General features: G+C 38.7%; 1 protein-coding gene across 3 annotated transcripts in view; it reads right to left on the reverse strand.

The window, feature by feature from the left end:
• Positions 1-21,463, reverse strand: part of CFH (complement factor H) — a 36,590-nt gene extending 15,127 nt beyond the window's left edge. For 2 of the 3 annotated variants that reach the window (XM_075422330.1, XM_075422329.1), the window contains exons 1-12: positions 21,321-21,463; positions 17,214-17,399; positions 15,261-15,366; positions 14,080-14,156; positions 12,217-12,411; positions 9,839-10,009; positions 6,505-6,684; positions 5,582-5,782; positions 4,123-4,302; positions 2,477-2,653; positions 1,213-1,392; positions 885-1,058 (exon numbers count right to left, since the gene is read on the reverse strand). In XM_075422330.1, the coding sequence (XP_075278445.1) occupies positions 885-1,058; positions 1,213-1,392; positions 2,477-2,653; positions 4,123-4,302; positions 5,582-5,782; positions 6,505-6,684; positions 9,839-10,009; positions 12,217-12,411; positions 14,080-14,156; positions 15,261-15,366; positions 17,214-17,399; positions 21,321-21,381 (1,888 nt within the window). In that variant the 5' untranslated portion in view covers positions 21,382-21,463. Of the gene's footprint in view, positions 1-884; positions 1,059-1,212; positions 1,393-2,476; positions 2,654-4,122; positions 4,303-5,581; positions 5,783-6,504; positions 6,685-9,838; positions 10,010-12,216; positions 12,412-14,079; positions 14,157-15,260; positions 15,367-17,213; positions 17,400-21,320 lie in introns of those variants that run through there. The other variant, XM_075422331.1, reaches the window with a different exon arrangement.
• Positions 21,464-22,192: the final 729 nt, after the last annotated feature.

Genomic DNA, 22,192 nt, shown 5'->3' on the forward strand with positions numbered 1-22,192 from the left:
CTCCTATTAGGGGAGCTTAAAGTGTTCCTGAGCTGAAGAGCCAACTAGATGAAACATACTTGTTTTTAAATGCAAAAGAGAGTGAGCAAAAAGAAGGAAATGGATCAAGTGTGAAGGAAGGGACATGAGAAATATGAGATCCCTTCATCCTCTCAAGCTGTCTCATGAAGGGGCATAGCACCAGCAAAATAAACCCTTTTCAGATGCCACTAAGTTGTGCTCTGTCTGAAAGAGGAAGAGAAGAACAGGGGCACGTACCTTCCCTTCTGCATGAGTTTGTTCATCCTATTGGATGAAGCTGAGGATTTTCTCAGGGAAAACCCTTCACTGAGTTTCTTCTGCTTGGGTCCAGCTCTGTGTCATCTCAAAAAAAAATTTATTTTCTTCAATATCATGTGATCGGAAAAAGGAACACAGAGTACAATATCTGATGGGTACCAGCATCAGGCAGCGGCAAAACTTAGGACGTTTAGGGTACAGTAAGAGAGAAGATTACTGAAATTAATCCTTCCTGGCTACCATATTACATATTATTTATGACTTTTTGAATAATAAATAGTTTTTCATACATTATAGTCAGTAACTTGAGTGACCTTTTGCACAAGCCATTTACAAGCTGACTTGCAGTTATTGCAGAACTCCAGCTGGCATAGCTAAAGCTAAAAGAAAGGTCAACACTGAAAGTTCAGCTCCTCAGGATCTTTCACAGGAAATAGCAAAACACTACGCAATGATCCAAAGCGGACCAGTTCCTGCCCTTTTACAGTCAAAGATGGCATAATCGTTCTTGGGAGCATGACTGACTTTCAGAAGGTGTCCCCAGAAGTCTTCAGGACCCAGGCATTTTCATCTACTTCCTACTAGAATGAAGTTAACAGAATTACCTTTGCATACTGGCAGTGATGGAAACCATCCAAAGTAATAGCACTGAGTAGAGGCAGGTCCCACTCTAACGTACTTGTTTGTACAGGTAAATTTCACAACATCTCCATTGCGGTATTTACCCTTCTTCGGATAAAAATCTCCACTGGGCAATGTCGGCATTTCACATTCTATTGCTATAAAGAAAAAATATTTTAACATACAGTGTACACCCCACAAAAAGTACATGAAATGCTACTGATCAGAAAAAAACCAAAGAAAGTCTTAAAGAAAAAAGCTTCACAAAGTGTATACAGAGTTAGACTGACTAGCAAACAGAACAATATTCACCAAGACACTGCGGCGCTGGACTCCATTCACCATTTATGCCACACCTTGTGGTACCAGTTGGCATATTATCTGCAGTTTGATATCCCTCCGAACACGCATACTCGATTGTATCTTCAGGCACAAACATAGTTTTATTTGCATGGTAATTCAAAATGTCCACATGAGGTGCTTTACATGATTCTGCAGAATAAAACAAAGTTAGTGCACTTTCTGATCCAGAAACACTGTCCTTTGGAACCATCATTTCTGTAGGTGCTTTAGCGTGTGCTACCATACTGAACTACTCCGTATGTCTGAAACACTAAAAATTCTGCACTGCCAGAATATGAATGCAAAATTTTGTGTGTGGCACATTCACATAATATCTGTTGCATTAATCTTCAGAAATACGTGTCTAGAAGTCATACCCAGTATTAATATTTCTTCCTTAGATTCAATTCCTTTCTTTCTACTAGATATTATTATTACTGGTGTCATAGCAAGCAGTTTATACTTCTGTTCCCTATGGTCATTTGTGACAGGGTCAGAGAAAAAGCTGCCAAATCCTTGGTAAAGGCAGTCTGAAATAAAAGGACAAGATAAAATATTGGCTAAAGATGGTCAACATCACGAGCCTTGGTAGGATAACACTGAAAGATTAAACACCATCCCACATCCCTGTTCAGGAGAGGAAGGAACTTCTAAGAGGAGAAAGGCAACCACAGTATGGAGGTATTATCAGGAAAAAGCACTCCAGTGTTTTTCACAAATGTGCTTTTTAACACCAGGGAAGACATCTGTATACTGCTTTTTATGCATAGTGATAACATATTTCCAAATAATTAATCCCATTTTTCTCTAGCTTGGTCACATTTAAAGAAAGTTCTTGGCAGAATCTCTTGGTTCACAGGCATTTCTTCATAAATCTTCCCTCACAAGTGTGAAAGGTGCGAGAATTGGGAATAATTTGGAGCATCTGCATCAGGTCAGAATCACTGGAGAGGTCAGTGATTACCATCTGCTTTGTGCTACAGAGGTCCAAAAAGATAGCTCACCTAGAAGACGGTAGCTATTTTCCTGCCTTACTCAGGTCTTTTATGTTTTCTCTCCTTACCTCTTGGCGCCCCAGGAAGGTTAGTCTCTGCAGGATCAGTCCTCTACTGGAGTCTCCCTCTGCCCAGTAAGAAAACCCTACCTATCTAGATGGCAAAAATCTGACTAAATAGGACACCTTGTCTGTGCCAGTGACAATGACAGGGAGTTCTGAAGCCTTTACGTTACTCACTGATGCACTTTGGAGGTGGAGTCCAGCCATCCATTTGACACTGTATCACTCCTGTTCCTTGGCCTTCTGGAGTTACAAAACCAGTATGACAACTGTAGGTGACCTTCTCCTGCAAATGAAATGTTTTCTTGCGCGAGGTGAAATAACCATCATCAAAATTGATATTCTGGCATTTTTCTGAAAGAGATAGACAGAATTTCTTCAAAGTAAAACACTGCTAAATTACATGCTTCTAATACACAGGAGGAGGAGGACAATGAACCAGCAGTACAACTGAGAACATTTTTAAGAGTACATGAATTTTTGCTTCAACATTGAGCTCTCTTCCTGGGGGACAACTGTAAAGAGAAAAGTCAAAGTTCACAGTTACCAACTCAAGCAGCGCAAGTAGGGGTGGACAGGGATTTGATGTGCAGCAATCCTGTAAACTTCCAAAAATTGTATGTCCGCACCTGGTTTTCACTAGAAATGAGTTCATGTTGGGCGTGCACTGCACTGCGCATGCATAAAGAGGACCTGCTGTCCATATTGCAAGGGGGGACACACCAGAGATCCTCACAGTGTGCAAGCACCACCTCACTTCTACCAAAAAGAGGTCACTTAGAGGGCACATACTGCAGGACTAAAGGAAATATGTACCAAAGGACCCCTTCTTGCACACTAACACGCTAGTGCAGACAGACCCAATGTTGTAACTGATTTCACATCACGTGGAACACGTTGTTTAAACAAGTCTAAACAAATGGAAATCAGTCATCTTGGTTGGATGTTATGGTCTTGTATTGTGAAGGAAAACATTTTAAGAAATTAACACCATAACAAACAGCAATATTCGTACATTAGAGAGCCAATAAAGATATGGAAAAAAGACTTTGAGGAACACTAGAGGATGTATTTGCATGCTGGGAGCAGAATTAATTATGCTTTTGTGCAACAGCTTTGAAAGTTTAAATTCCACATCACATGTTTTGGTGTTTATTCCAGTAATGCCTGCAATTGCCTAACCCTAGGATTCACACAATTTTATTTTGCTCGCTCATTGCTATGTCAAAATGCCAGTGGGTGGCGGTCCAAAAGATTCCATGGTCGGTGTCTCTGTCAGGGTGGAATTGTTTCCTAAAAAAGTATTTTTACAGTCCAAGAAAAGTTAGGTTGAATTATTTCTTTTGTCCAGATGAAATCATTATCTAAAGAATTTAAAGTTGATGTCAACTGGAAAGGAAGCAAGAGAAATAGGGATCACGTGGCATAGTGAGAGGCTGAAGGAAGACAAGAAATTACAGATAGGCTGCACAAGGGGAATGATTACTATTTATTATATTACTGCACAGCTATGTTATAACAAGGTTTCACTGCTGAAGACAAAGGGAATATGAGTACCATGCCAGGGCTTACATTCTAAAAGATCTGAATGAGCCATGTGTAGACGTTTTACAGGGTTACGTTCTGCACGTTTGTACCGTGAGTGGCCTCAGCAGCATACAGGGACAGGAGAGCCGCATGAGCCAGTTGAGAGAATCACAGCACTGTGTCTTAGCTGGAGAACACTTTGAATTACTAAGCAGTGGCGACGGATTAATGTAGGTGATGTGATGATGGACTTACCGGTTTTAGCTAGAAACCTCAACAAAATACAAGACACTCACTTTTGCGGATACATCTTGGAGGAGGGGACAAGCCATCCTTTGTGCACGTGACTTCCCCATCTTCATGTTCAGCATAATAGTCATCATTGCAGCGATATCTAACTTTTTCACCTTCTTTGTAAACATTCTCATGGTTATCTGAGTAGTAACCATTTTCCAGACGTCTGACATGACAGTTTTCTAAAGGAGGAAGGTAAAGTACATTTAAATACATTCATTTATAAAGCAAGAAATGAGCTAAATGAATTCTTAGGAAGAGAGTTACTGAAAAAGGGCCCCCTAGCACCTTTCTTTATCCTTCTATCCCCAAAAGACATTTGTGTTCAAAGCTGAATGAAAGCATCTTTTACTTCACTGCCCTAAGATTAACAAGTCACGTGAACAGGAGTGCAAGTCACTACCTAAAGCACTAAGGAGTGCTCTAGTAAACAATGTGCCTCACCTAGTGTTCACAAGCATGGCTGGCTAACTTCGGTGCACCTACTGTCATGTCCACCAGCTCTGCTTCGGTCTGCTATGTCTCTGAAATGTTGACATCTGCCCTGAGTGATTTTCAGCATTTGCCTCCAGGAGATTTATCATCTCTGTGCAAATGCATCAGTCTCTCAAAGCAGCTCCAGAGACTTTAGCAATAGTTAAGCACACTGGCTCTCCAGCACCCTGCGTCCCCAAGAGCCCAGGCAGGAGGAAGATGGTGGAGGAAATGCTATAGCTGTGTTACTTGGGTAACCGGTCCTTTCCTCCAGGCAGGATTCCACTCATTTCCTCCACTGGGCACCTCTCCACTGAGGGCAACAGGGAAAGATCAACCTGTTGTAACCCATTTCCAAGTCCTACCAGTATGTTAGGAGAGGAGGCCTCAGCTCGCTCCTTTGTATCGGTTTTCCATGGTTCAATCATTAAGTCAGTTTATCTGGGTCTCTTGCTGATGCCACGCTCCCTTTCAGCTTACTGCAAGAGTTGGCCACCTTCTTAGCTCCATGTTAGCCAAATAGACCAGGCAACACATCTCAGGGAGGAACCTCTAGACTAAGTGCCCAAGTCACGCAAGGAAGAATATATCTACACAGAGCAGAAACTCTCTTTGTATGCGCAGCTGTGTGTGCAGATGAAAGTAGATGCATGCATGCGACCCAGAGGCCGGAGAAGAGGAACATTTCCTATGTATATCTTCATCTCATGGATAATTTCAGGAGGAAAGAAACTCCAAAATCTAAACACACCGTTTCAGCCTTACTCACTTCAGAGCGTCACTTACCAGTGTCAGACTACAGTCTGAGCTCTGCAGACAGAATGACAGTCTGGGTGCAGTTCCAGGGGTCAGCTAAAGCCATTCTACTTTAACAAACTCTTCTTTCTTCTGTCTTGTGCTCCATTGGCACAATTTCTGCTGCACAGATCTCTCGTCATTCTAACAGAACTGAGCATATGGTGGAAATGTACTTACTAATGTACTTACTGAGGCATTTTGGTGCTGGAGACCAGCCCCTTTCCGAACAGGCTATTCGAACCCAGTATTGTCCAGTCGGGGTTGAATAACCAGTATTGCAGTGGTAATCCGCATGCTGCCCAGGCCTCATTGGAAAGTAATAGTTTTTGTAGTACTCCAGTGTTCCACTTAACTTGCCATTTTCTATAGCTGGGTAGTCACATGGTTTCTCTTGAAATAGAATTTAACAAGAACATCATCAACAAATGCGTGACAAAAAACTCAGGAGACAATTTATTCAGATTCAGCTTCATCACCCAAGTGATTTCTGAAACTGGCAGGGTCAGAAGTGCACACCTTGGCAGATCCCAAGGAGCGCAGGAACATCGGCACTCTGCTTCTGCTGTCTCTGTTGTTACCTATACCTCGGGTGGCTCCCCTGTTACCATTGCATATGGTTTGATATTTGACAGGTTATAAAAGGTAGAATAAAACTGTGGTTGTTCATAATATTCCAACAAACAACTGCAAGTAAAAATCTAAAGCTGCAACAACTACGATGGAAGATACCTTCCAACTGTTACCTGTGCTTTTGTTTGGTTTGGATACTTTAACACTCTCTGCGTCCTCTTATCTTGACTGGCATGCTACTCCTCAGGAGGACCACAAACCTTCCTGACAGGGAGCTGACTACAGCACTTCTTAACACACACTTTCACAGTACAGTACTACATAATGCCTGTGTTTACAAACACAATGTAAATGTGGACAATACCATTCTTTTTACAGACAATTTTTCCAAACCGTCAAATTAAGCTCTACCTCACCAAGAAACACAATGAAGAAGCAACTCTCATTTCTCATACTTCTTAAGTTTTTCTCTTGACCTCTTTTTCACTGAGATATTTCCAACAACTCGACATCTTGTGTCTTCACTCACGAGAGCTACTTACGGACGCAGCCTGGATCAGGCACCCAGCCATTCTTGGTGCATTCAGATGTGGTTTTGCCAGTCAATGTTTTAAAATGGTATCCAGGATCACACTCTATTGTGATTACATCACCTACTATGTAGTTGTCTTCTTGAGGTCTAAAGTTCCCGTTGGGAATTCTTGGAGGAGAGCATACAATTTCTAAACAAAAAGAGAAAAAATGGATGCTAATTCGAATGATATATTTACATTTATTGCATAAGTCCTTAGCTTTATAGTACATGGACAATAACTGCGTAAAATTGTTAAAAAGATGTTTCTTAGGGCAAAGAAAAGGTTACATTTCTCTCTCACTCTTAGAAATGTATGGTTCTGCAAGAGGAGAGTGACAGCTGTTACTGATGTCATGTTAATTAGAAGACTAAATATCAACTGCAAAGAGAATGGCGGGAGCAAGAACTAGAGGTGATCAAGCTGAATTTGACTGATCTTTTCCAGCAGGTCGTTCCACAGCTAGAGCTTAAAATAACCTATGCTGGGCTCACTCACAGCTCTCCTGGGCTGGTTTATGGGCGCTGTCGCAAGGGAGGGCAGGTTCTCTGGCAGGTCCTAAAAGGAGGAGTAACTATTCTTCACTAGGAACTGATCATTCGAAGGCTGTGTGATAAGCTTAGGCTCTGGCACTGACACTGCAAGTACGTCAACAACTAAGAAAGGACGAGAGTGGTATTCTAAAAAGCTCATGATATCTTTATGCTCAGATAACTCAGGCAAAGATATTCTTTATAAACTGGAGTTCGTCTTTTGGGGTTTTTCATATTCTGCTTCCAACTCAGACGAGTAGCACCAACACACTCAGGGCTGGGAGGGCATGACTATAAGGTAACTCCAGGTTGGTCCTGCTTGGGAATGAAGGTGGATGAATCAGCGGTATGCACATACTGCTGAATCATCTAGGTTCAGCGGTAAGTCAAGTAGGATCCAGAACCCCTATCTGAATATGCCCCAAGTATCAGAGCCCAGGATATCTGCATCTGGAAGAATGTTCTGTTTGGCACTTCTCAAAAGCAGTATGCTGCTAAACCGTAGGCAATGCATATTAATTTGTATCACTGCTAATCCTGAAGCAAGAAAGCTCACGAACTGAGTGGGCACTATGACTGACTACTCTTTATTTCTAAAGGAGCCTTCTGGAAGAGGTCCCGGCAAGGTCAGTGGTACATAATATCCTACAACATTGCCCTGTTGCCAACGTTTTTTTCCAGTTTCAAGTGTTTGGTAATTTCTTGAAGACAATTCAAGGTACTAACGATTTCCGCCAAATTTAGATCACACTATCTCAACTGGGACATGGCACGCATATTTCTCTTTGTGGGATTGGGAGATTTGGTTGAAATCTTTAAGTGTTGTAGCTGAATGAAATAAAAGTAAAATCCATGACCCAGAGGGCTGATGTCAATCAGCACTAGCCTCAGAAATTACGGATTTTTCATCTTAACTGCTCGGAAGGCATGTGGGAGTTAGAAAGCAAGCGGGAGCTTCAGCATTGTAAACAGATTAAATTGTATTGACCCTCAGAGAATCTCTGATGGGAAGTTTGAACACCATGGATAATGCGGTTGCGTAATTACAGTTCTCATGACATTGAAGAAATTGCTGTCTTCATCCTAGACTAAGGGTCACGGACAGTGGCTGGATTCATGCACACCATGTCACTTTGATCCTTGTTGATACGTCATTTCATGTCCATGGCTCTTAGGGTTAGTGAACTTCAAATCTATGCTGTACACAATTCTTGATGTAATGATTGTGTAGAAAGTACTGTCATTTTCACCTTTATGTATAATCCGTCTTTGCAATTCCATTGTAATTTTCAGCTTAGACACTTATGGCCACCAACGGACTACTACTCCTTCTGAAACTGGACTACTTCAGATTTGCTCAAACTCCTTTAGAAATGGCCATGTCAGCTTCAGATTGTTCTTCCTATGACACTACCGTGCTATTTCAAAAGAAGTCTTGAAAGGCAGCTTACAAACTGAACTCAGGATTTTAATTTGAAAGACACCTTTGTAATTTCCAGTCATTTCTGAAAGGTTGCACAGTACACCAACAATTTCTTACGGAAGTTCTACCAGCAAAATAGGGATCATTTTTGAATTGTTCCTCTTTGGTTGGAATTGGTTGATGAGAACTAGTAGCCTGGAAGTCTCAAGAACAGATATAATGACTAGCAACCTGCTCAGTCTGCTCAAACTACGGTAAGACTCATCAGGACACCCAGACAAAATGCAGAGGTCAGTTCAGGAGGTCAAGCAAACTTCTATTGTCTCAAATCTTCATACAGGACGAGACGTTGAGTGGTATTTTACTGAGTGGTTAGTCCTATGATTACAAGTAGCAGAGTCTTGGCTATGGTGACACAACATCGCAACTACTGAACACGCAATACCTGAAGATGCATTAACTTGTATCTCCCCCTCAAAGAACTGCCTGTCGTTCCTAAGTAGCTCATCAAGCTAAAACTATTCGCTTTTCCCGGTTTTACTCACACTGCTTCAATTCATATGGTATCACACAAACATTTCTTTACCCAGTCCTCCAACATATAGCACAGCCACTGACATGTACCCATTGTGTTCATGTTAAACACACATAAAAAGGTATCGAGACTTGATGTGATGACAACAGGACTTCAAAAACCATACCACTTCTCTAAGAAGTTGCTTTCAAATGTTGATTTTCCCACGCCATTAGAAATCTCAGATTACTTCTGCAGTATGAATTTCTCTGGTATTAATACTTTGTTGTAGTTGTTGTTCTGCTTGCTTAAGTATTCTTTTTAGTGTCTCATTCTTCCATTCCTTAGACAAAATATTTTTGTCATAATTTGTACAAGGTAAAAGAGATTCAGCTTTATCCTTCCTATTTGTCCAAATAAGGATTTTTTTCTAACCCAGGAAATATATTTCCTATGTTCTCCCCACTAATGCAGAATCATACAAAAAAAAAAAAAAAAAGAATAAAATAACAACAGCTACTAATGCTGCATGAAGCATTTAAGCATCAATCTTATTCATGCACTGTACTAAAGCAATTGTTGCTTTGTGGGCGTATTTAACTACACTCAAGTAACAAAATATTGAAATAACTGGTTGTGCTACTGCTGTCCGTGGGAAACTCTTATCCAGATTTCTAATCCCGTTAACACTTAATCCCTCCATATCTTCATGGGATATTGGTCAGATGTGGATGGATTTATTTTGTTACGAATGAACTAACTTGTGTCATCACTAATCTGTGAAATGACTTCCAAACGCAACAAACGTGCAAAATAACTTCAGGCAAGGCTAACCAGTGCAATAGGGGGTTGGATTCCATCCTGATGCAGTACACTGCGCGTCTGCTCTTTCACCGTATCTGTACCCTTCATCACAGGCAAACTGTAGTTGTTCAGATTCCTTGTAAGACTCCTTTGGAGAACGTACGTATCCATGCAGTATTTCTGGCAGGTCACAGATAATCTCTGAAATTGAGCAAGACAAAATCCATATATTTTTGTTTATTTTTATTTGCTGAGAATAAATGCCTATTGGAATCAAGTTTCAGGTTTCTTTCACTCGACTTCACAAAAACAGTTGCATGAAAACCAATTGATACTTATTTGAGAACTCTTCACTGACGTGACTGTGGGTGCCAGGTAGGAAGTGCGGTATAGCACAGCATCTATAGCAAATTGGTTCTTGAGACAGATTTCAGGGCTTTGCTTTGGATTTTAATGGATCTCAGAATCAGTATATAAGGCAGGGGAAATTCTAAAATACGCAACTAGGCTAGCTGAAATTTAGGGTTTTCCGTTTTACCGATAATTTCATTTCCTTGTAATTTCCAGCAAATGTGATACGCTCTCTTAGCCAGCAGACAATTAGTTAAATCATGGCATCAACAGGAAGAAACAACTGAACTATCTGGAAAACTGATACTGGAGTGCTTCACTACCTGTAAAAGAACCTCAGCATCCCCAGCTCCTTGCCAAACCCAGCAAAACCACTGAGATCTCGCAGTTTCCAAAAGCTGCACTCATAATGTCAGAAAATATTCAAGACGCTGTTTCGGAGGCCACAGAGCAGGACACCAAAGAGTTCTCTTGGATTCCCTTGCTGGATTTACTTCGTATTTAGGATGAAATATAGCTCAGCGGAAATATCATCATGTGATGAAATTCACTGTATCCTGCAAGTTTTACAAGCGCGTGTGTTTAATCCTACTTTCTACTGTTCAAATTCTAATAAATGGGGGTTTCAAAGCAGCAAAATGCAGCGCTGAAATTGTGAAGAAAACATACAGGTATCTGACATCCTGACATGTCTGCTCCGCTCTTCAAACGTGCCCTTCCCAATCAGGTAAGACATAAAGAATCTAAGGCACTTGATGGACTGAATATTTACTAGTGATGGATTGTTACCATAAGCTTCCTGGGATTCATTCTGACATGCTGACAATCCAACGACATATGATCCGCAAAACGGGAGGAATAACCCCAGCCACCAGCAGAAGCTGCGGGCAGGGCAGGGCAGGGTGGGGTCGACTGGCTGAAAAGTCCTTTTGCAGAAGAAAAGCTGGCAGTCCTACTGGACAAGTCGAACAGGGGCCAGCAATGCGCCTTCGCAGCAAGCAAAGAAAACAGCGTCCTGGCTCCATGGAGAAGAGTGTTGCCAGCGGGTCGAAAGAGGTGATCCTTCCCCTCTAGTCAGCACTGGTCAGACCACATCTGGAGCACTGTGTCCAGGTCTGAGCTCCCCAATACAGGAAAGACATGGACATACCGGAGCAGGTCCAGTGAAGGGACATGAAGTTAATTCAGGAATTGGAAAAAATGTCAGACAAAAAGAGTCTAGAGAATAGAAGGCTGGGGAGAGGAGGGAGGATCTTCTTTATTTGTATAAATTCCTGACTGTGTTGGGGCAGGCAGCAGTAAAGGTGATGGAGCCAGACCCTTCTCATCAGCATGCAGTGACAAGATGAGAAGCAATGAGTACAAATGAAATACAGGAAATCCTGCTTAAACACAAAAAACATTTTTTACTTAAGAGTGGTCAAACACTGGAACTGGTTACCAGGAGAGGCTGTGCAGTTTCCATTCTTGGAGATGTTCAAAAGCCAACTGGGTATGGTCTTGAGCAACTTGGCCTAGCTGACTGCTTTGAAGAACCTTCAGAGGTCCCTTCCAACTTCACCTATTCTGTGATTTTGTGGTTCTTTAATATTAAACATTAATTAACCCTCTAATTTGTCAAAACACATTAGTTTGAAGAAAGAAAAATCCTTCATGATTTCTTTGTATTTTACACACCCTAAGAACACAAGTGAATTAAAATCATACTTGTTATTTAAACTTGGTTCACATAGATTCTAAACTGCTTGTAATTACTTTGGTTGAATCAACACTGACATGACTGAATCTGATGTGGACATATCAAAAACAGTTTCAAAGAAATTAACTGCAGCCTGGCAAAACATACAGCTTGTAGTGAAAATATGGAACAAACAGATGGACCATTATGACTATGTTAGCATCCAGTATTCTCTGATTTCTCCTTCTTATCCTCCTTCTTCTACATATATGCAACGAATAAAGTGAAAGCTTTGTAGTTTCCCATAAGGTAACCAGTCCTTAGAAGTCTGTGAGAATAAAGCTTCTTGATTACAGATGATAAATAACATCCTTTTTACCTTGGCACCGAGGCAAATGGCTACTCCATTTTCCATCAGAGGAGCAAATTATTTCTTTAGATCCAACAAGCCTGTATTTTGCACTACATTCAAAATTTACAACCTGGCCAAAGGAATATTCTTGGCCTAGCTCAAATGCACCAGTCGTAATTATTCTTCCATTTTCTGGTGCTTGTACAGGTAAACACTTTGCCACTGAAAAATAAAACAAAACAAAAGAAAAGGAAAAAAAGAGCCATTTTGAGGTCTATTCTGTAAAATAAATTGACTTACAAGAAAGTTAAAATACAGAAAACCCATTGTCATTTCTGTACACATATTAAAAATATACACTCTTGTTATGTATTCATAGACCGTTTGCAACAGATATAATACAAAATCTTAAGCAAAAAGACAGACTGACATAGCATGAAGCTTGTAGGCCAGCTCTCATCATCCTCTTCTCTGCCCTTGAAGGCTAAAGACAAAGCACTCACTGAACTAGATGGCCTCCTGAGGTCTCGCCCAGTCTAAATTGTCCTGTGAATTCTATGGATGGTTAGATGAGCCTTGAATGACATATAGGGCCATTAACTTTGTCAAAGTTAGTTAATTTACTTAAGAGCTACGCCAAACTGGATTTGCTATAGACGAACACCTGGAAAATTGCTGTGTTATAGACTGACTACAACAGTTCAGTTATTAACTAAAAATCTTAATTAAGGATATCAGATGAATTATAGTAGTAAACAAACACAATGTCAGCCTTGAATTTAGACCTCTTCTATCTCCTAACTTTGTAACTGCAGAAAGAGGAAGAATTAATGTATGTTGTTGGATTAAAGGGGAAATGACTATCAAAGTTAAATCTTAAATGGTCACATAGATATCATTGAGCATGTACGAAAGTGGCTGGTGTTTTGCCTACCATAGCTCCCACTTCTCTCACAACATTCTCTATCTTATAAGCCATCTGCCTTTTCTATGAGCTCACATTCTATCTTCTAGGTTCCTCACAATTCGGACATTATACAAATACTTTCGTTCATAGACAATCATATTTCAGCCTAATGAAAACTCCTCAATCATAAAAGAACAATCTTATGAGGACTTTGAAATTGCAGTATCTTGGTGACATGTGACAAAAAACGTTGGAAACCATGCCTCTATACTGTGCAGATAGAGACTTGTATGCCTAAAATTGAGGACACTCAAAATCCAGTAAACTCAATGTGACACATCATAACCTAAAGAGAAACTTCACTGGTGCACACATGTTAAGATAGATTAAAAAAATAGTTAAAAATTATCTTTGGGAAGAAAGGAAGCTTATTTGCATAATCATATAGGTTTCAAACTGGTGAAAAGGTTTCCAAGATCAGGGAAGTATCATCTGAGCCATCCAGCCTATTAAGTCTTGAGGTCTGGGTCTCTCTTGCTCTCATTCTTACTTACTGAAGCTCTTCCACAGTATGCTAATAGGGAGAACTTATAACAAACTCTTAATGGCTAAGATATCCACAAAGGTGGAGGAGGAAACTAGCTAAAAAAACACGTGCTTTCATATACATCTGAAATGCCTCATCTCAGCTGTCTTTTGTAACCATGTTTTGCAGTCATCTACTCTATCAGGGCCTTTAGGTGAGGCAGAGCTTTAAGCCAGTCTGGGGGTGGCGAGACTCCATTTTGTGAATGCTTTTTAATAAAAGCTTGAGTGCTTATTGGACTAAAATGGCTGAGCAGTCATTGTAAGAGTTTCACTGCTGCGTAACTTGAATTTAAACATATGTGAATGAATACTAATAGATCACAGACTAGCTCTAGATAGTATTGGACAGATAAAAAGACAGTTTGATAAAGAATTAAATGTCACACTCCATTTACCTTCACAGTGAGGGATGTCATTGCTCCATCCATCTGCCTGACACTCACGGTAATTTCTTTGGCTGAGCATCTGGTATCTTACCGAATAAAAAGTAAACAATGCTAAAATACAGTCTCATTATGTGACAAACAGCAGTGCTGCTGTTTGTGAAGCAAAGGAAGTAGGTTTCACATGTTCTAGCATGTTCTAGTATGACTGAAAGTCATATGACAGCATCAAAATAGGACTTAATCCAAACCATATGTATCTCATGCTTTGATGAGCTAGTACTATTTTAGGTTTGAGGGCAACATGGCCACAATGCCATGGCTTCTGCTTTGTCTGAAATGTAGTCAGAGGAAGTACAGCTAGTCTAAAGTGACAGTGAACTGTCTGAATTTACAGGATTAAGGAGAATACTGATTTTAGAACTCTTTTTGTGGAACTCAGACTTACAGATTCCAGCAATATAAAGACTGCAAAAGCATGGCTAAATCACTGTACCATGCTTATACCTGATTTGCATTTCAAGAGGAAAGCATCCAGTCATAGGCTTACTTAATGAAACATAATACTATGTATTCGCCTTGCTGCAGTTTTCATTGAAGAAGACAAATAGAGGAGGAAGAGAGAAGAATTTGTTCCAAGTAGTCAGTGAGGACATGTTAGTGAGCCTACCAGAAATGTCTCTCTCAAACATGTTTACAATACATTTTACTTCATAATGCACAGAAACGATTTAAGCAGGACTGATGAGTTGTGGTTCTGAATAGGAGACTCTGTTGTATGGCCTAATGACTTTGCTAACGTAACTGCATCATGACTGTCTACTGAGAGTACTGATTCCAGCAGACATAGCTGCATTTCTGTCTGAACTGGCTGGCTGGTGGAGTCATGAGGCAGCTTTACAGACAGATCACTATTTTTGTTTTCTACTCAGACAGCCATGATATCAAGTTAGCTACACCCTTACGTATTTCAGATACTTTGGATGACAGCTTCAGGTGCATGAGTTCAGCTGCTCCAACAGCACCAGACATGAGAAAGAGTTATCTTCAGTTTTACTGTAATTGCAGAAATTTAAATTAAACAATAATCAAGCATGAAATATTAGTAAGGTGCAGCTGCATCCATAACTGACACTTCTTTTAACATTAACACCTCATGTTAACTCCCATATATTGAATAAAACCAGTATTACCCATCATTACATCTGTACTCAACTCTGGCACCAAATACAAATTCACTTCCACTAGTAAGTTCAAAGGAACCAAACTCAGTATCTCCAGGATGTCCACAGGGCTTATCTGGTAAAAAAAGGAAGAAAAAATAATTACTTACACCATACATAGGAACGTGAAAGTGTGAAAGATAGCACTCTTCTAGTAATTAATAGCAAGTATGGGCCTTTCAAAAATTCAGAAAGGCTCAGCATTAGCTTGATTAATCTTCCCCACACTTTAACCACTATATTCAATGAGAACATATTGGAGTAAGGATCTGCTGATTTTTTTTTTTTTAATTAAATAGTAAATTAGCAAGTTTTATTCCTTTAAAAAGGTTGAGTTCATCTTAAGTTTTTTGACAAATTTAATGGCAGGATGTAATTTCAGCTTTTCATACAACCTGTGACATAAACTGGTCTAAAGTTTCCACTACAGAATCCATCCATGACTGGAAATGAAATTTCCTCTGTCTGATGGAGATTGTGCCAAGTAAAGAGGGATGATCTAAGGCCACAGGAGTCTTTTCGTCCTCAGTCTGTCCTGCTCAAAGCTCCCCACAGGACTTTTCTTTTGGTCCGGCCCTATCTATTTGCCCTGGATTCCCCAAAGAATTGTAAAAATGAACACACCATCCCTCTCATTCATCCACTTCTCATCTTACAGTATGGACTGCAAAATAAACAGCATAGTTAAAACCTATTAGGCCTCCTGAAAAGAAATCTTCCCTGGACCCTGGTGAACTAGGGAATTTAACTTCTTGGAGTGTACCAACATCCTTATTTTTTCCCAGGAAGAGTTGTTTGAGCAGGCCCTAAGATGGCTCCAGTGTGATTCAGAGAAAACGGACTGCCTCATGACCAATTTTGCTGTCCGGTGTGGCCTATTCTGACAAGGGAATATGATCACCTAACTTGTGGCAGACCATCCTGCTGCTCTTTCCACCTGCACCTTGCCAGTGCCAGCATCTATTCACTGGGTGGCAGTATTTACTAAAATATGTTACTAAAAAGCAACACCAGATTTTGTATAATTCGAAAGATCTGTGTTCACTGAGTAGTTATACAAATACATATAAAAACCGAGATGACGACTAAATAAAAAATGTAAAAGAAACTAGTAACAACTTTATTACTACATTTTTTTACTCATGATTTGTATTCATTTCTGTTTGAATGACACTTGGGACTTAATTTTATGTTATCAAACCAAACATTTATATTCTACTAGTAAAAAGCTTGTATGTTAGTTATGAAAGAAAAAAAAACGTGTGTCTAAAACATCTTTGTGTTTAAAGCTCATTTATTACAGTAAACAGGTATCTGCTGACTAACAGTAATAAACTTCAATTTCTTCACTAATGAATTCTGTATGAAGGTGTGAGATAGTTCTAAGTCTTAACACAGTTTACTAGAGATAATAAATAGCATCTCTCAGCCTAATAATGAATTTTCCCTCACAGATTAAAAGAGAAGGGTGCAAAAAATAGCTTCCCACTTCCAAGAAATGATATCTTTCATAGAAATAGTTGAATAAACTGAAGAGAAGACAATACTGTCTCTTGACTTGTGTTCAGAAGCTAGGTTAGTGCTTTATTGTCTTCAGACTGTAAATTTCATCTGCACTAGCCTTTTTCTAAAATTTTGGAAGCAAGCTCCTAATAACTTAATAACATAATTCTGGTTAATAAGGCTGGCCTAGAGTAAGATCATCTCCTGTAAAGAAAAAAACCAATAATCCTTTGATCTGGAGAAAAGGAACTTCCAAAAATCTTTCCTTATGCATATGTACTTTTTAGGATGATATTTTAAAAGACGCTGAAATAAGTAAGTTACAGATAAAGATACAACAGTAATTTCACATTCACATCACTGGCAAGGAATGTAATCTGTCAGGTCAAATGTTTGCACATATTTTGCATAAATACTTACTTCTGCATTCTGTCACTGGGAGGTGTTGCTTCCATGCTCCCTCAGCACACTCAAACACAATTCGTCCAAGTTTTATATATCCAGGCCGACATCTGTATGTTACTTGAGTACCATGTGGATAGGGAGGATTGTCCCATCTTTCAGTAGGCACTTCTTTAACCCTCCTAGGAGGAGGTTCTTTACAAGCTAAAAATTGTAAATAAAAATATTGGTGACTGAAGCACATGCTACAAATGCCAAAATAATTTTACAATAGAAAACGTAGCAAGAAATCATAGGGACATTTGTGACCAAGCGAGCATATGTTTTCTACTTAGTCATCACAGAACAGGAAACTGCCAGAAATCCACATTTTGTAGGAATATGAACAGACATTTAGAAGGACATAAGAATACTCAAGCAAGTGTCAAGAACCACACAGGACAGTCATAATTCACGAAATAGATTTTAGTTACAAAGACTGAGATAAGATTAGTGCCCTGGTTCTAACCACAGGCATCTCTCACCCTTCCATCTGCAGTAGCTCCACCAACCCTGTCCTTTTATTACCACAGAGAGCAACGCTATGCACTCTGTAGAGTTTCCTTTCAAACTTGTTTTATTCTGCAGCCACCATCTTCCTTACTGACATTAAGTTCATGTGTCACTTGATCAAGTTCTGTCAAATCTCCCCTCACCTTTACATTGCTTAAACTTTCTCTCCAGGCTGAGATCACCTGACACTCCAAAACTTAATTCCTCCTGTCCATGAGATTACTTCTTATGACAAGTTACTTATTAGACAATGTAACTAATTCTGGGTATTCACTTTGAAATTTGTTAGTTTCAAAGCATTTTGACTCAGTCTGGGGGGCGGATGATATTGTCTGTGATTTTTTATTAGCTCAATATTATACAGTCCTTCCCCAAAAGGGAACGGCCTTCTTCAGCATCCATGAAATGTACAGCCAAGCCCATATGAAGTTAAAGAAATGAGCCTGAATTAGTTTTATTAAGAAGTTCCTCAATGGCTTGAGAATGACAAAAATCAGAGTAAAAGGGAAAGAAACAAATGTTGGGAAGCTGTTAATGAAAGACTAAATGATCTTTCTTAAGAATTTTTTTTTTTTTTAAATAATAATTGACCTAATTTCAGTGACTCATTCTCTGTGCTTGGGTGACAGAAATGTACTTATTTTAAAGACTGAAGCTTTACCAAGAGTAACAGAGTCTGAACAGTCTAGATAATCAGATGCAATAGAATCTGTTTTATATCTGAACATAAAAGGTGAGAATTCATTAAGAATAAATGAAACAACCTCTGAGAAAGAAAGCCCTGGAAAAGAAATGAAACCTCTGTATAGAAAATAAATGAGAGAAGAAATGTCCACTAGGGAAGGAAATTTCTTGGTGAGTAGATCCATTACTGAACAGAGAGCTGGCACAAAAGTCCTCTCACCAGTTTAGTGGTAAGACCACAGGTTTGAGCAAGCAGCAATGCTCTCACTGGAGCTTTCCTACGATTGTCCAGGTGCTCCCTGAAAGTGGGACTAAAGGAAAAACATTCAGGATCTTTCCTCACGTGAGGGATGTGGAATTATGGCTTGCTGAACCCAACTGTGGAGATCATAACCACAGATTAAGCAGCTGTGATTTTTAGTACAAGGTGAGCAGATTAAACACTCATTCTTCCATATTAAAGTGTGGAAAGTGAATTTTACTTTAGCTGTGCTAAGACACGCCCTTGAACACTCACTTTTTTTCTTTCAGTCAGTGGAATATCTACCAAATTAGAGTCATAAATTCAGAAAATTGTTTAAAAATCAGGAAAAACATTTGTTACAAGAAAAAAACTGAATAATTTTAAGTTCTGTAGCTATGGCATTTTGAAAATATAAAGAAAAGGATGTTAATTGTGAGATCTAATAACTTTATTTTGGCTGTCTTAAGTAGCCAGAAGAAGCAGACAAGCTTTGACGATATTGCTGAAGTGCTGCAGGAAGAGTATGCCCACACGTCCACATTTTTTCCAATTACTTTTGAAGTATACTCCCTCCTACGACTGACTACATCGGAGTAAAAACTACTGCTTCTGTCCACAAGAGGGTACGCCCCTGTGCTCACTTCTGCCTTGCTTGGAACATTCACTTTTTAACGTTTTTGCAAAATGCAGGACTAAGTGAAATGAACAAGACTCCTCTAGCTAGTTCTGTTGTTCAAATGTGTTAAAAATGCTTTGTTTACCCAAAAAAGTTTTTTGTAATGGTAAGAAAAGGAATTTTTCTAATTCTACGTATTTATAATGTAAAATCATATATTGTCATTGTTAAAATTACTGCTTTCAGTTTGCAAGCTGAGAAAGCACACTCCGAATTCTGCGATTTAAAAAATTTAGTACAGAGAGAGCTTCTCTGCTCTATTCCTCCCTTACTTCTGAGTTCTACTATATTTTTACTATCTGTTGTGCAGAATAGGGCCTCTTAACTCTTCCTTGTTTACATTAAAAAAAAAAAAAAGCATGAAAGATAATCTCCTAATAGTCTCTTCATCATTGCTAAGACATGCTTCTTTCTGGGTTTTATTTCAACTCTCTGATTGTTCTTTACCCCTCTTACCCTGATGTCAAACTACGTGTTACCGTATCAACTGTCATAGTATGTATATTTATTTCTGACTACAGCTAATTATTCTTTTTTTTAATAGAGTTTCTTAGTAGCTTGAGAAGAAGAAATCTGTTGACAGGATGTACTTCAAAACTATATTAATTACGTCATGCACTCACCAAAACTGGGAGGGTTTTATTTTTATATTAGAAAGCGTGCACTAAATGCATACCTTCAAGTGCTTTACTGAGAGACCAGGAGAGCTGGAATTAATCATTTAGTATTTATATGTGACATGACCTCAGTTAGAAATAGCTCAAGCTGTTTTCTTGCCGTCATTATGCTGGTAGCAACTTCCATAAAGCGAAGCACAAACTACTAATTCAGGTAGAAGAATTTTTCAGCCCTTATGCAAAAAACCAGCTCCTAAACAACTCGCACAGGCTTTCAATATGAAGTTTGAACTAAGAACCCTGTATGACCCATGGAAAAGTTGTCATGGATAAATCAAATATTGCTACATTCACATTCCTTTGCAATCTCTCTGATCTAAAGAAAGCATTGTGAAAAGGAAGTAGAAATTCAGGCAAACTTTCTTTTCAAAACCCAGGAGTTTTCTGGACTCCTTTGCAAACTAATTAGACTTTAGTAGTTGCTTTGGAGCAGTACTTATTGTAAGTGTACATAAAAAGATAATACATTTCATTAATGTCCTGATTTTTCAAATTTTCAAAGTAAAATCCATCAGATTGTTTTGATTAATACGGTCTTCATAATCTTCACCTAAAATTAAAACCAACCTGAGCCGAGGAAAGACACACTAGCTCAAAAACACATAGCACGCTTTCTGCAGCAATCTATATAATGAAACCCAGACAGAAAGCAAAACAATTCAATTACTAAACATACATTAAACAATATAAACACAATATCCAGAAAAATAAACTGCATAGAGAAGCAGAAAATATCAGAGGCTCCTGAAAAGATATCCAGAATACTAGCTAGCTGTTCAAACATCTACAAAAGCATACCTGTATACATTTAACTCTAATAGATTTAAAAGTCTGTCAGTCAAAACATTTTGCTAGTTTTGCAGTCAATTTAGTAATCATTCCTCTTTCTCAGATTATCTCATAGATTATTCCAGACAGAAAGGAATGCACATTGACTGAATATTTTCTATTTTAATCTACCAGCTATTTACAGGTTTTAGATGTTAGAAAAATTAACAAACATAATTAATAACAAATGTGTTGTCTAGTTTATAGGGATACTAACCATTAAAAATGTTGTGTAACTGATTAATAATAGCAGCAGTTATCCAAATAAATAGGAGAAATAATATCTATAACAGTATACCAAATACTAAAGGTGCTAAACACTGCCAGAAGAAATCTCAATTATTGTTGTCAGAAATTCATTTAAATAGGCTACAATGCAAACGTTTTATTTACGTATTATTTTAGTTACCATCTTAAAATACACTTGAAGCAGGGTTGGGGTTTTTTTGCACATTAAAGCTTACCTCTTTCTGCTGTACAGTACATCCAGCATAAGAGCAGAGCTGTATAGCCTACGAACAACATCCTAGAGATTCAGAAACTCAGCAAACACATTTAGTATCGTAGCCTACTTCTCTTCATTACTTTGTGTTATTTCCACTTCTGTTTTACTTGCTAAATGCGCCAGGGACTGACCTTGCAAAGTATTTATACTCTGAATTCAGTAGTCACTTCGCCCAAACCTCTTGCAACATGCAGGTGTGTTTTTTTTTCCCCCCTCTCCAAACATTGCTAAATGAATAACTAAATAAATGTCTGGCAATTTTGGTTGACACAGTCCTTCCCTATGGTCTGCTTAGTTTTATATCATACCCCCTTTTTTGTATTAATCCATTCCATACTCAGATAAGCTTATTTCTTTTGGTATCCAAAAGAAGTTGTACAAATAAATTCCTCGTGTCTTATATGCTTAGTTAAAAACCAGAAATTCACATTAAATGTGTATAAAAATGAACTTCTCTACTATATGCATATCATTCAAAATCTATGTTGAAAACAATTGAAATAAAAAGCAGACAAAAACACAAAGTGACTTACTAACCCACTGGTTCTTGTATAAAATAATCAGCTACCCAGAGCAAAGGAAATGTATTGGATCAAATACTTGATTAAATAAACCTAGGTGATGTTGAAGCACTTTTTTTCAGTATCACATGAGAAATTATAAGATGGAGAAATGTGAATAAATTGTAATATGGATAATGAACTATTCAAAGAAAAATAATATAGACTGTGCTAAAAGAAGAACTATATGGCAAACTGGGCTAACAGAATAACTTCTCATGGATTCACGTCAGCAACAGTGTTATTAATATTTTCACTGAATGTCTTGGCT

The sequence above is a fragment of the Opisthocomus hoazin genome, chromosome 6, assembly GCF_030867145.1.
Source record: "Opisthocomus hoazin isolate bOpiHoa1 chromosome 6, bOpiHoa1.hap1, whole genome shotgun sequence".
Taxonomy (NCBI): domain Eukaryota; kingdom Metazoa; phylum Chordata; class Aves; order Opisthocomiformes; family Opisthocomidae; genus Opisthocomus; species Opisthocomus hoazin.